This window comes from Neolamprologus brichardi, chromosome 14 (assembly GCF_056152115.1).
Source record: "Neolamprologus brichardi isolate AB-2024 chromosome 14, ASM5615211v1, whole genome shotgun sequence".
NCBI lineage: Eukaryota > Metazoa > Chordata > Actinopteri > Cichliformes > Cichlidae > Neolamprologus > Neolamprologus brichardi.
This window is the reverse complement of record NC_142117.1, coordinates 4,241,805-4,254,600: the sequence shown is the minus strand read 5'-3', so window position 1 is coordinate 4,254,600 and position 12,796 is coordinate 4,241,805. Positions and strand designations below refer to the sequence as shown.

General features: G+C 39.3%; 1 protein-coding gene across 6 annotated transcripts in view; it reads left to right on the top strand.

The window, feature by feature from the left end:
- astn1 (astrotactin 1) overlaps window positions 1-12,796 on the top strand; it is a 559,446-nt gene that overhangs the window by 337,272 nt on the left and 209,378 nt on the right. For all 6 annotated transcript variants that reach the window (XM_087850671.1, XM_087850667.1, XM_087850670.1 and 3 more), the window contains one exon: window positions 8,658-8,762. In XM_087850671.1, the coding sequence (XP_087706797.1) occupies window positions 8,658-8,762 (105 nt within the window). The remainder of the gene's footprint in view (window positions 1-8,657; window positions 8,763-12,796) is intronic.

Genomic DNA, 12,796 nt, shown 5'->3' with positions numbered 1-12,796 from the left:
AGCTCGACACAGCTGCTGTAACATAAGACTGACATCCAACTAACCACAGCTAAAAAGATATTTAGAGTAAACTTACTGCAACACGTTTCCTCTGGTTACATGAGTTGAGTTTTTTCACGCTGAAAAGTCGGTTTGTTTTGGCTCACACTGAAGAAACCAACACTGAAGACATAGCTGTAGGGTATTGATAAGATTTTCACGATTCCGATTCCATTTTCGATTCTGTTTAACGATTCGATTCTTTATCGATTCTTTTTAAAAAGGAGAACACTAAGGTCGATTAGCTTAGAACTTTGTTTTATATCTTCTCTTTGAACAAGATAGAAATTAAGGAGTAACATGGCCTTACAAACCCAACAGATCCACAGCCTACGGCTCTTCAATGGGTCACAGAGTCCCCGGGGAAAAAATTGTAAATGTAAAATAATAAAATAAATATTCTTCTGTAGCAATAACAAAGTATAACATAAATTATTCTGTAGCAATTACACAAGAATATCCAGTAATGTCCCTGCCTACAATTAAACACATTCACTTACTGAAAATCATCTGCTGTGGCAAACGGGTTCAAGCCTTTGACCACAAACTTCTCACTGCTCGGTGACATTCGTCTATCCTGGCCTGAAAGGAGACGCTACCGGTAGACTGCAGCGAGAACTGCCAGCGTCTGAGCCAGACTCTGTCTCATCATGGTCACCTAAATGCACAGTAATGGCAGGTTTTGTAATAAGGCAGATCGCGCTAACATAATCTGCACCGTTAGTTGATTATTTACCTGCCGCATTAACAGGAGAGGACGTGCAAACGTTACCGCTGCTGCTGGGTTGAGATTCACGAGTCCGGAGCGGAATTAAAAACACGACATTCATTTAAGGTCATCGCGTGTTTTGTGAGCAAATGCTTTTGCATATTCGTAGTGTTTCCTCCTTAAATGAAATATCTACTTTGCAAGTATTGCAAGTTGCCCTGTTGTCATCCGTTCTCGTAAAGTATATCAAACTTTTGAGCGTTTGAGCCGCTTAGGCGCCGTGTTTCCTGTCAGGTAAATGACGCTCCGCAACGTGGTGACGTCATTCGGGGCGACTGGAATCGATAAGGGAATCGTTTGCAAAGATGGCAAACAATTCCAAGGAATTGAAACAGTGGGAACCGGTTCTCAACAAGAACCGGTTTTCGATACCCATCCCTAATCACAACAGAATATTGACCCTGGGCATGACAGTTTAATTGTTTTATAAAGTGTAGTGGAGTTGATAACATTTCAACAGAAAGACTAACGTGTCCTTATTCAACATATCTGGATCTTTTCCTTCTTTTAGGTGATTTCCACACTAAACAGCATAGCATACTTTATCACGTGCCTCGGACTTATCAGTGCAGGAATTCATACCTCGTTAACATTTAATCTGACACAGAATCAAAAATAATCTGAGATCAGACAAAAATATAAACTCTATTATCATAAAAATGATCTTTAACCAGTTTGTGTCACAACAACTACTTGTTGGCCTAACCCTAACTACTAACCTTTAATGCATTTGATCGTATTTTGGCTTTTGAAAGTCAGGGACAAAAAGTGTGCACGATAAGTAATCCTGATATTTTGGAGAGAAAAACAAAACCAAATTCACTTCTAAATAAAGCAAAGCTTTTGTATGTGTCATTTTAAAAGATTTCGAGGGGACCGAACTGTCAGAGGTGCAGATCAACTTGTCTTGATGGTGTCTTTGTGGATGTCAGATGAGAAAAACCCTTGCATCTGCTGTTCTAGACACCTCTAAGAAGCTGTTTCTGTTCAAATTTCTGTCACAATTTCTGTAAAGTTAACACACCTGCACCTTCAGTACTTTTCCCCCCAATTCCTAAACCTGCTGTTACACTTTAAATGGTGAAATGAAGTATGGTGATCTCCAGCTAGCCTTCCATACAAGGGACAAAAACGTCCGTCCTCAGAAAGGTGACAGATGTGTCCCAGCCAATTTCAGTTCCACAATATGCATCACAAATTCTTCACGCTGGTTACTGATACGTCTTCATTTCTTTGCCGTGCACATGCACCTCCACCCTTCACTGGCGAATGCAGACATCCTTTTTCCCTACTCATCATTTATTGTTACCCTCTCACCTTTTCATAAAATAGGTGCACTTTTTCTCTCCAAAGCACACCGACACACACAGTTCTTCTCTTTCCCTCCATGTCTTTGCCTCTACGGTGTCTGCAGTTGCAGGATATGCGTCTCAGTCCACAGCACTATTCAGATACCTTCTGAATGTGCTCGCGAACACCGTGGGAGCAGTCACAGTGATGTATTGCTGTAATCCCACTGATGCAACATGACATGGCTGTCAGTTGCCATGGGAGACTGGGCGATTTATATTCAGCAGATCTGTTTATGGTCTGATATTAGTGATGTTAAAGGCCTGATCTTTAACTAAGGGTGTCCTGCCACTGGACAGGCAGACGCTGTATTCACAACGACGGCTAAAGAATTTTTGCGTAATCAAACTATTTCATTTTCACCATCCCCAACAGAGAAGAGACAAAGATTATATATTCACTTAACATCTCGTTCCCTTAGATTATGTGTGCTCCATCACAAACTGTATGTAATTTATAATTGTGTCACGGTTCTGGGTCCATTGGACCCAGTATTTTGAGTTTATTATGTTTTGGTTTAATTTTGCATCATGGATTGTGTTCTTGTTCTCTTGTTGTGATTGTGATGATGATTATTATTATTAGAGTTTTATGTTTCTGTTATCCATGTTTTAGGAATTGTGGTTTCATGTATAGTTCAGTTCCATTTGTCATTTTCTGTCTCTCTGTGTTGAGTCAGTGACTCTGAGTTGTGATTCATGTTTCCTGTTTTATTGTGAAAGTCTTTGTCTTATGTTAGTGTGTGCAGCTTTGTTCCCCCTGTCTCATTAGCCCTGATCTCTCCCAGCTGTGTCTCCCTCCTGTTGCCGATTCCCTCGTTACTACCTTGTGTATATAAGCCCTGTGTTTCCTGTGCTCGGTGTTGCGTTGTACCCTCAGAATTATGCCTGTGTGTTCAGTTCTCAGTGTCATTGTTCAGTTCATGTTTTTGTTTATCACCAGCAATAAAGCTAAGGTTCACAGTTTCAATTCTGTCTCAGAGTCTCGCATTTGGATCCTCCTCTCCATCCGCCTGCACACAGAGCCCTGACAAATTGATCAGTAAAAAAAAGGTCGATTCATTCTTTAATTTTGGTTCTCTTGCATCTACGTCTTTCCCACTGTGGTACTCGATAAATGTTTCTACGCTGTCATGTGTGCCATTGCAGGCTCATTTCCATGTCTATGTGCTTTATCTGCCACCAACTATTTCTTGCCTTGGATAAGCCAGCAGATGGGCAGTCAGGGGAGCAAAGAGCATGCATAGCATTTGATAAACTGTGCGGTGGATCAAAATGAAAAACAAAACAAAACAAACATTTGCACATGGGTGACTTTTTCGGGCAGACGGTGTGGGCATCATTGATGTCAGCAGGGAAAGCTAAATGAGACTCACTGTCACGGTCCTGGGTCGGTTCGACCCAGCATTTTGAGTTTCTTATGTTTTGGTTTATTTTTGCATTATGGATTAGTTTTTATTCTCTGGTGATACTGTTTTGATTATAATTCAATTCTGATTCTTTAGTTATCCGACAATGATGATGATGATGATGACGATTATTTCTGGTTTAGGTTTTGTTATCTTGCCTGTGCTTATTCTTCTCTGCCCGTATGTCCCTCTGTCTGTCCGTGACGTCATTATGTCTGTTTACGTGTCTCTGTCTGTCGTGTGCTTCCTGTTTTATTTTGTAGGTCTGTGTCCTATGTCAGTGCGTTCAGCTTTGTGCTCTCCCTGTCTCGTCAGTGTAATCAGCGTCAGCCGTGTCTCCCAGCTGTTTCCTCTTCGCTCCGTTCACCTCTCGTATTTAGTGTCTGTGGTCATTCATGGGCTGCATCCTCCTGAGGACCCGGCCTTCGTGGTCTACGTGGGCCGGGTCCTCAGGAGGTCAGGTAGGCCGGAAGTAAACGGCTGTGGAATTGGACGGTCTAGCCTTCTCGATCTACTCCCGCCCTTAATTCAGAGTATTTCCGGTTGTCAGCGCCACGGCACGAAAATCGAAAATGGACCCGAAATCTTTCTCCGTTATTGTGTTCATTTGTAATTATCAACGAGCTAACCCACATTCTCGTCTGAAAATATGTTTAAAGTTTATTTTGTGGCCCAGAAAGATTAATAAGAGTAATTTTAAAACTTAGTAGCGGCCGCCATTGCCGGAAACTGTAGCTTGGCTGAGCCGCGCTATGAATTCTGGGATATGGTGGGCCAAGAAGGACACACCCAACCCATCCTTCAAATTCGGGGAAAAGGAGGACGCATTTGTCGGCTGCATTCGGAGGAGTCTACGAATTTGGACAGCCTTCGGCGCGGCGCTGTGACGTAATCGGTCTACAAATGCGGCCTCAGGAGGATGCAGCCCATGAATTTGGACACGACCAGAGTCTTCCCCTACTCGGTGTCGCGTCGTTAACGTCTGTTCACCCTCAACTTGCCGTGTGTTTGTAATGTCCAGTCCTCCAGCACCTCGGTTTAGAGTTTTGTTTTGCTTTTGTAAGTTTTATTTTGTGAATCATTCCTCCAGCAATAAAGCTGTTTTCAGTTTATTCACGTCTCCCTGAGTCCTGCAATTTTGGGTCCACCACTTCTGCTCTCCTGCCACACAGCCAACCATGACACTCATCAGTATATGTAATATACTGACCTGTAAATGAATGCTGTGTGAAAAAATAGCAGCACCTGATGGGACGCCGTCACATAGCTACACCGAGGTGCTCGAGCGCTCTGAGGTATCTGACAAAATGCACACAGATCTGCATAAATGAAAAATCTTCAAACTGGATATTGATTTATTCTGATTCATTTATTAGTCAACAAGCTGGAGTCCTTATTTGTGTATATGAAAAAATAACACAGTTCGACAGGCATAAAATAGCATTTCCGCATCAGCGAGTTGATTCTCGACGAGAAACTGACGACTGGGATATAAGCATGATGTGCAGTGTGACGTTTTTAGGGAACTGGAAAAGTGAAGGGCAAGAGAAGACGTGGCTGATCTAAACTTATCTACAGCAAATGTAAAGTATCTGAAAGTCATGTCCTTAAACATAAAAAAATAAACATTAGGGGGGAAAAATCGAGCAAAGACCTGACTGGAGAGAACCACGTGACCACTTGGTCGATCTACAGTTTGCCGTAGTCTTATTAGAAATGGTCTCAGTGAAAGGGTGGCTGTCAAGAAGCCCGTCATTCAAGCAAGGGAAACAAGAAGGAAATGCTGTGGTACCAAATTACACGAGAACTGGACTGAAAAGGTCTTATGCAGAGATATATCAGAATTAGACATTTTTGAAATCACTATCGGTTTATGTGAAGGAGGTCAGGAGGTACAAGAGTGTCTACAGCCATCTGTAAAATGCTGTCTCCGCTCTGTCGTGGTTCGTCGTGGTTACATACGCAGAAAAGGTCAGATTTTGATCCACTGTGCAGAACCATTTAGAAAGCATCTGGTTGGCAGCAGCTCCATTCTTTTGAACATGACAATGATCCCAAAGCAAGGTCATAACTGGGTAGAGCTAAATGCACAATGGGACACCGTCAATGATGGACTGGCCCCCCCAGAGCCATCCATCCTCATCTGGACAGAGGATGGAACAAAAAGCAGCCAACATCCAAAGAAGAGTTTTGAACAGCCTTCAAGAATAGGGCTGGGTATCGTCACCGATCTCTAGAATCGATTCAATTCCGATTCACAAGGTCCTGAATCGATTCGATCCACGATTCGATTTAATTCGATTTGATTCAATTTGATTTGAATCTGGGAAATTTTGACAGTCAGAAATATTATAATTCAGATCAGTACATTTACATATTTTTGTATCAATAAAAAGGAAGCTGACACTTTCGAGACTTTATCAAAGGTGTGAGCATCACAGCAGATGCCTTTGTGTCAAAGTAACTGAAGATAAAACACAGAGAAACATGAAGGTGATTTTCCTGGCCTGCGATTTTATAAAAATATTCTGCAGTAGATCAAAAACAAAAGAAAACCATTAATCAACACATGAACGTTACCTCTGAAGTTACAGCGGTTTTATTAGAGACACGGCTGAGCGTTTTGCATTTTGTATAATTTTAAAAAGTTTACATTTGTTCAGTATTGAACGGCAGAAATTAGGTTTTCTTTTCGGAAGTAAGTAAAAGGAAAAAAACGTCGGCCGACAGCGCTGTAGATAACAGTAGACTTGTGTGTAACAAGCAAGCGAATAATGCAGGAAACTGTACAGAGAGAGAGAGAGAGAGAGCTGTGCATCGTGGTCGAAGCAAAACAGTAAAAGTCAGAGTGAATTCATGACGATGTTTATGTGAAGCGTAGTTTGGATCTTCTTTTGCTGCTGGTTCAGTCAATATTGTTTGGAGAGAGATAAAACTAACAGCTTTAGAATCAGCGCATAAAGGGCGTGAACACAAAGCGCGGACCCGCCGAAACATCAGAATCAGCGAGCTGTCGGCTTTCAGCCCCGACCGTGAGAAAGGCGACATCTCACTGATTCTGATCCGCGGGTCCGTGCTGTGTGTTTAAGTCTTTGTGCAGAATCCGTGTTCCTGCTCTCATTTACTGTCTTAGCTGTTTGGTGGTTGTTGAAATTTTGTGAGATTTCACCAGAGATTCTGGCATTTCGGGCAAAATTAATTAATTTTAAAAAATCGATTCAGGATTTTAATGAATCGATTTTACGTTATCCAAGCCAGAATCGATTTTAATCGATAAATCGATTATAAAAACCCACCCCTATTCAAGAAGCCTGAACTGCTTTTGTGATTTAAGGCATTCATTAACAATGTTAAAAAGACACTTTTTTGTTTAACATTTTTTTTACCCCCGGATAAAGCGGATGAAGATGGATGGATGGATTTTTTTTACTTTTATATATTTTTATTAGGGGTGCAACGATACACAAAATTCACGGTTCGGTTCGATACTTTGGTGTCACGGTTCGATATTTTTTCGATACAAAAAATGTTCATGCCTTTTTAATTTGTCATTTATTAAAATTATAAATATATATTTTAACTCAGAAGTACAGTTTTTAAATTTAATGTTGCTGAAGAAGAAGAGGAACACATATTTAAGAGAGTTTATACTATGCTGAAGAACAAAGGTGGCCATACCAAATATTGTCTTGCAAGCTGGTTAGAATTAAAACTGTATTTACATGTATATTTGCAGCTTTCATTAAATTGCTACAACTATTTCCTGTTTTCCTAGCAGCATATAAAGAAATTAGCACATCACCAAACTCAATCAATCCTGTGTTTATTTGTTAGCACAGAAGAAAACTTTGAATGTCTGGCATATTAATTCTTAGAAGCAATATTCTGCTGCTGTACAAAATGACTTTAAAAACTCTGCAGACTCAAGTGGATGACCAGAAATAACACAGTTGTTTAGGTTTTCTTTTGTTTTTTACATGATTTTATTGTGAAGGACAAGTTGATTTGATTTGCAAATAAACTAATAAGCCTTAAAGTTGAAATAATCACTGGGAACTTGTACGGTTAGTGAAAAACATGTAGCAACATAAATAGTTAGGAAACTTTCATCCACCCTTTTAAAAATCACACTAAGTATACTATTTTCTGTGTTATACCATGAGACCTTATCTCTTTTTCAAATGGTAATACCTTTGTCTTAATAGATTTTATTAATAAATCAACTAAAATAAAGATAAGTTGTAATCTCATTAATTTTCGGGGGGTTGACTTGAACAGAAGTTATTGTGTCTGAGTATAAGAGAAGTTATTTTAATCACTTCAACCTATCATTGTCATACAGAGGACACGGGTAATAAAAGAGAATACACTGAATTATGGGTAATTGCCCTTTTTGTACGAGGCTAATTAGGAGTTATTACAGACTTTTAGTGTTTAGTGCAAATTCAAAGTGAATCAACAGTTGAGATAAAAAAGGAATTTGCGATGAAGCTATTTAGTCTTATGAATAAATATTCAATCTGCTATGATTGTTTGATGATAAACAGCAGGCAGTTTTCAAGAAATAAAAATTTCATATAATTTGAACGCTGTGTGACCCTGATAACTTTCACTGCATGAACTTACCTTATAAAGAGCTTCAGAAACTCACAATATTTGTTTGATATTTGGCCCCAAGATGTAAAAGTTTGCTGTGTGACTGATATTAACATAGTCTTACTTTAGAATTAATGCGTTTTATACTTAAAGGAGTTCAGTATATTACCATATTTCTGAACAAATGCTAATGTTGCCATTTCCTTTTTTTCCTAAGTAGCAGGTAGCTGCAGATGCAGGTTGTGTTTCTCTTGATGTTAAACTGGAGCCTGTTCTCCCGTCATCTAAGATGTTATTCATATTTATTGCATTTCCTTCCTGATATTTCAGGTAAAGTAAACAAGAATGAAATATAGGGCCACCCTTTGATGTTGCACTGACGACTGCAATCTCCTCTGCTTTGTGGGAGTAAATAACACATTAATATTATAGTTTTCTTTGCTTTATTTATTTTGTTTTACAGGAAGTGTGTTTTTTATGTGTGTATCATTGCAGGTATGGTGAACTACAGCGAGGTGTCTGGTTATCCGCTCGTTCAGCACTGGAATCTTCGCTCTGTGCTCTATCACGTCAAACTCAATCAATGGGTCCTCTCTCAAGGTAAATCACACCGAGGTTATATTACTGATTCTTTATTTATATTGTTAGTAACCTTGCTTCGGTCTCCACTGAGAGGAGCAGGATCGTAATCTCTCGGTTACTTAATTATTAACCAGAAATGGGATTAACTGGCAGACTGCCATCTTTTTACTGTCATTTTTAGATGCATTTAAAGCTGAACTTCATATTGCACAACCTGGGTCTTGAATTCCAAATGCAAATTAAGCCATTTATGTAAACACTGCTTTTGTGATTTAAGGCATTCATTAACAATATTAATAAGACACTTTTTTCTTTAACATTTTTTTTACTTTTATATATTTTTACTAGGGGTGCAACGATACACAAAATTCACGGTTCGGTTCGATACTTTGGTGTCACGGTTCGATATTTTTTCGATACAAAAAATGTTCATGCCTTTTTAATTTGTCATTTATAAAAATTATAAATATATATTTTAACTCAGAAGTACAGTTTTTGAATTTAATGTTGCTGAAACAACAAAGTAATAAAAAATAAATCTATCTGATGGAGAAATCCCTCATCTTTGGAAAAGAGAGTTTATTACAGAGAAATGGCTCTTTCCAAAATAAAAGCTCTACTATACGCTTCTTCTGGGCTATATTCTCAGCAGCATATTAAACATATCAGGTCCCCATAAGGAGAATCATGTGCTAACGGCTGTCTAAATGACTCGGGTAAAGTTTGTAGCATGCGTGCTTGTTGTTTTTGTCTGCTTCCACTTATCTTTGCACTAGGATGATGTCGGCGTAAATGTGCAGTCATATTCGTTGTGTTCCCACTAGTGCTGTCAGTGTTAATCTGAAATGACGTTAACGCCACAACACGGCAAATCTCCGTTAACGAGCTACCGTGGATCGCCCCGTGCGTGGGGCTGGACGGCCAACACGTTAACGAGCTAACTGCGCTAACACACTAGTTCCCACCAATGTAATTGAGCATTGCGTGGCACATCCAACATACTGTTTTACTTTAGTCCATGACGCGCTTACCTTCAGGGTCATACGTCACATGAAAACCAAAATAGTTCCAAACGCCAGATCTGAATGAGGGTGGGGGAGGTTCAATTTGCCATGTTGCAACGAGCTTAGCTTCTGTCTTGCTAGCTTGCGCTGCGCTCAGTGAATCTGCGCTCGACAGTGCAGCCTAGGCGGAGTAGTCGAACGCAGATTCACTGAGCGCTCAACACAGACAGCATCGTCAGAAGAAAAGTTGATAAAACAAATAAAAAATTTTGTATTGTTTGATACATATGCGTACCGAACCGAAAGCACTGTATCGAACGGTTCAATATCGATACGAGTATCGTTGCACCCCTAATTTTTATATATGTGTATCTCCTGTAACAAACACAAAAAGTTCAACACAACAACACAGTCCCAGTATCCATCAAGAAAAGCACACTTATGTTTACTGCGTTGCAATGACAATGAGGTCTAAATATCTCATCTCATTGTTGAATTTTTTAGACCAAAGTAGCATCATATGATTCGAGTTGCGTCCATTATATAACATGAAACCCATGTTGCAAAGTTAAAAACAGTCAGTTATTGGCTGATCGTGGCGGAGCTGTTCAGCCGCACTGCTTGAAGAAAATAAATGAATGAGGGGCGAGTTCCTTTTAATTAAGTACCTAATTAGATACAAAGTGTTACTTTTAAAAGGGTGCAAGCTAACAAGCTACTCAGAAAGCACAACCAGAAAATATAAATGTAATTACAACCTCAAGTTCTTGATCAGCTGAAAGAAACTTGCAGCTAATTGAATATCGAGTAATATCTAGAGGCCGAATGCACGGGTCCAAACTAAATCCGAATAAAACGGCGTAAACATGTTTTTCTAGCAGTAACAGCGAAGGTTGGTAACAGTTCACATAAAACGGTGGCCTTTGTACGAGCACGCAGAGTCAGGCTTGATAATGGGGTGCTAAAGTTTAAGGTGAGGTTAATGCCTCATAGCCCGAGAAAATGAAATCACATAACCGGCAGAGCCCGAAGGAATAGACACGTTAAACAGTTTTATTCATTGTAGGGGGAGGGAGGTTGGAATGTCACAGTGTGATGAGTGAAGATTAAAGTCTGATGAGACCGTCAGCTGTGCAAAAGCAAACCCAAGCTCATTGAGAATAGCTTTTTAGGTCTGTTGTCATCTGTGACATTAAAGCTACTTCCCACAAAATAAAGTTTGCACCTGGCGTCACATTGAGGGCGATATAGAAACAATCCTTATCACGATAACTTGTCACGATAGAAATCAGAAGAGTTTTTCTGTCAAGCTTAAAGGTTTTTTTCACTCCTAAATGTGAACATGTCAGGTTGATTTTGGTCCAAATATTGCTTAAACCAAAATTGTTTGTCAAGTTGTACATGTACTTTAACAGTGTGCGGCTGTGTTTTTAAACTAAGAATATAAAAATATAATAATAATAATAAACAACATGGTAATGTGTCATACGCCAAAATCTTAATTCACAACAAGCAAAAGCCTCAAGTGTTACATAAGAAAACAAGTGAACTGGAAATCTACAGTTTCAAAGAAAAAACATGAGCTCCTAATATAAAAAATGTCTATTCTAGTTTTTCGATAGAAACACTTTTTTTAATTGTAGGGACAAAAAAAAGATTGAAACTGATATGTCTCTAACTCTGTTCCAACCACATGCCTGGTTCGGTGTGGCGCTCGTCGGGGTTTCACAGTCTTGATCCAAACATGGATAGCATCAGCTCTGTCAGCCTTTTATTAGCCATGTTTCATAATGCTATCAGGAAACATTGTTGCATAATAATTATTTGTATCGTTTTATTGCCCAGCTGTAGTTTGACGTATAAATACATTTGTTACAAGTTTGTAACAAAGGAAAAAGTTTCAATTAATGTAGCTTATATAACCGATATAGCTTCAGCAAGCACTTAACTTAATTGTAGCTTATACAAATTAGTAGGGATGCCGATACTGGTATCGGGTATCGGGGCCGATACTGTAAAATGTGTGTGTACTCATACTGGTAAAAGTTAACTGATACCATGAACCAATACTAACTTATTTCATTAATCAGAGGGTGGCTTGTCATTTCTGTTGTAGTTTTTTAGATTGGCCACTAGGGGGACATCCCCCGCTAAACAGGCACAGGGTTAGGCGAGTGAGACTGGCAGCTCCAGATAAAAAAGAGAAACTGGAGGCTGCTGTAGCTAGGCTAAACAAAATGTCAGCAGTGTGGAACAGCCAACTTTAACTCAGGTTTTGGCAAAGCGATGAAAAATGTCAAGAGAAAATCCACGGGCAGTTAAAATAACAGAGGCTCTGACTCATTTTATCGCTCTGGATGACCAGCCAATGCCGGTCGTGGAAAATCAGGGAGATAATGGTGCCAAAACTTTCTGAAGAGGTAAAGACAAGCAGTGTGTGCTCGATGTCAGTCCTTGGTTTAACGGCGCAGTGGACTGATGATCCACGGGCAGATGAGGAGTTCGTTTGTCAATTCCAAATACTTTCGTTTTTGGCATTGAAGTGCTTATTTTTCACTTAAAATTTTTTTGTGGTCATTTTTATTAAGATTTAATTTTTTATCGGCAGAGAATAAAATAAAACCTGTCTTCCAATTCATTGCATTTGTGTGTGTGTGTGTGGTTGAAGTATTGGTTTTTGTACTCTGTATCGGTAAGTACTCAGATCCAAGTATCGGTATCGTATCGGTTTGAAAAAATTGGTATCGTTGCATCCCTACAAATTAGTGTAGTTTTGAAAAAGAATACTGTGTTGCCATAACTTATTTTGTAACAGTAACAGCTACAACCACACAAATGTGTTACTTTTTAATAAATTACACCCAACGCTGCATTTGTTTCTCGCTCATTTCCTCACATGATCATATTTTAAAGCTCAGATGTTTCTTGGGGCACGAGGCAGTTGTGGTTTGATGTTAAAGCTTCAATTAAAAACTGGATGTCACGTTCAAATATGACTATAATTAGTTATTATTATTAAATACTAATTAAGATCGACTGTAGCTGGCT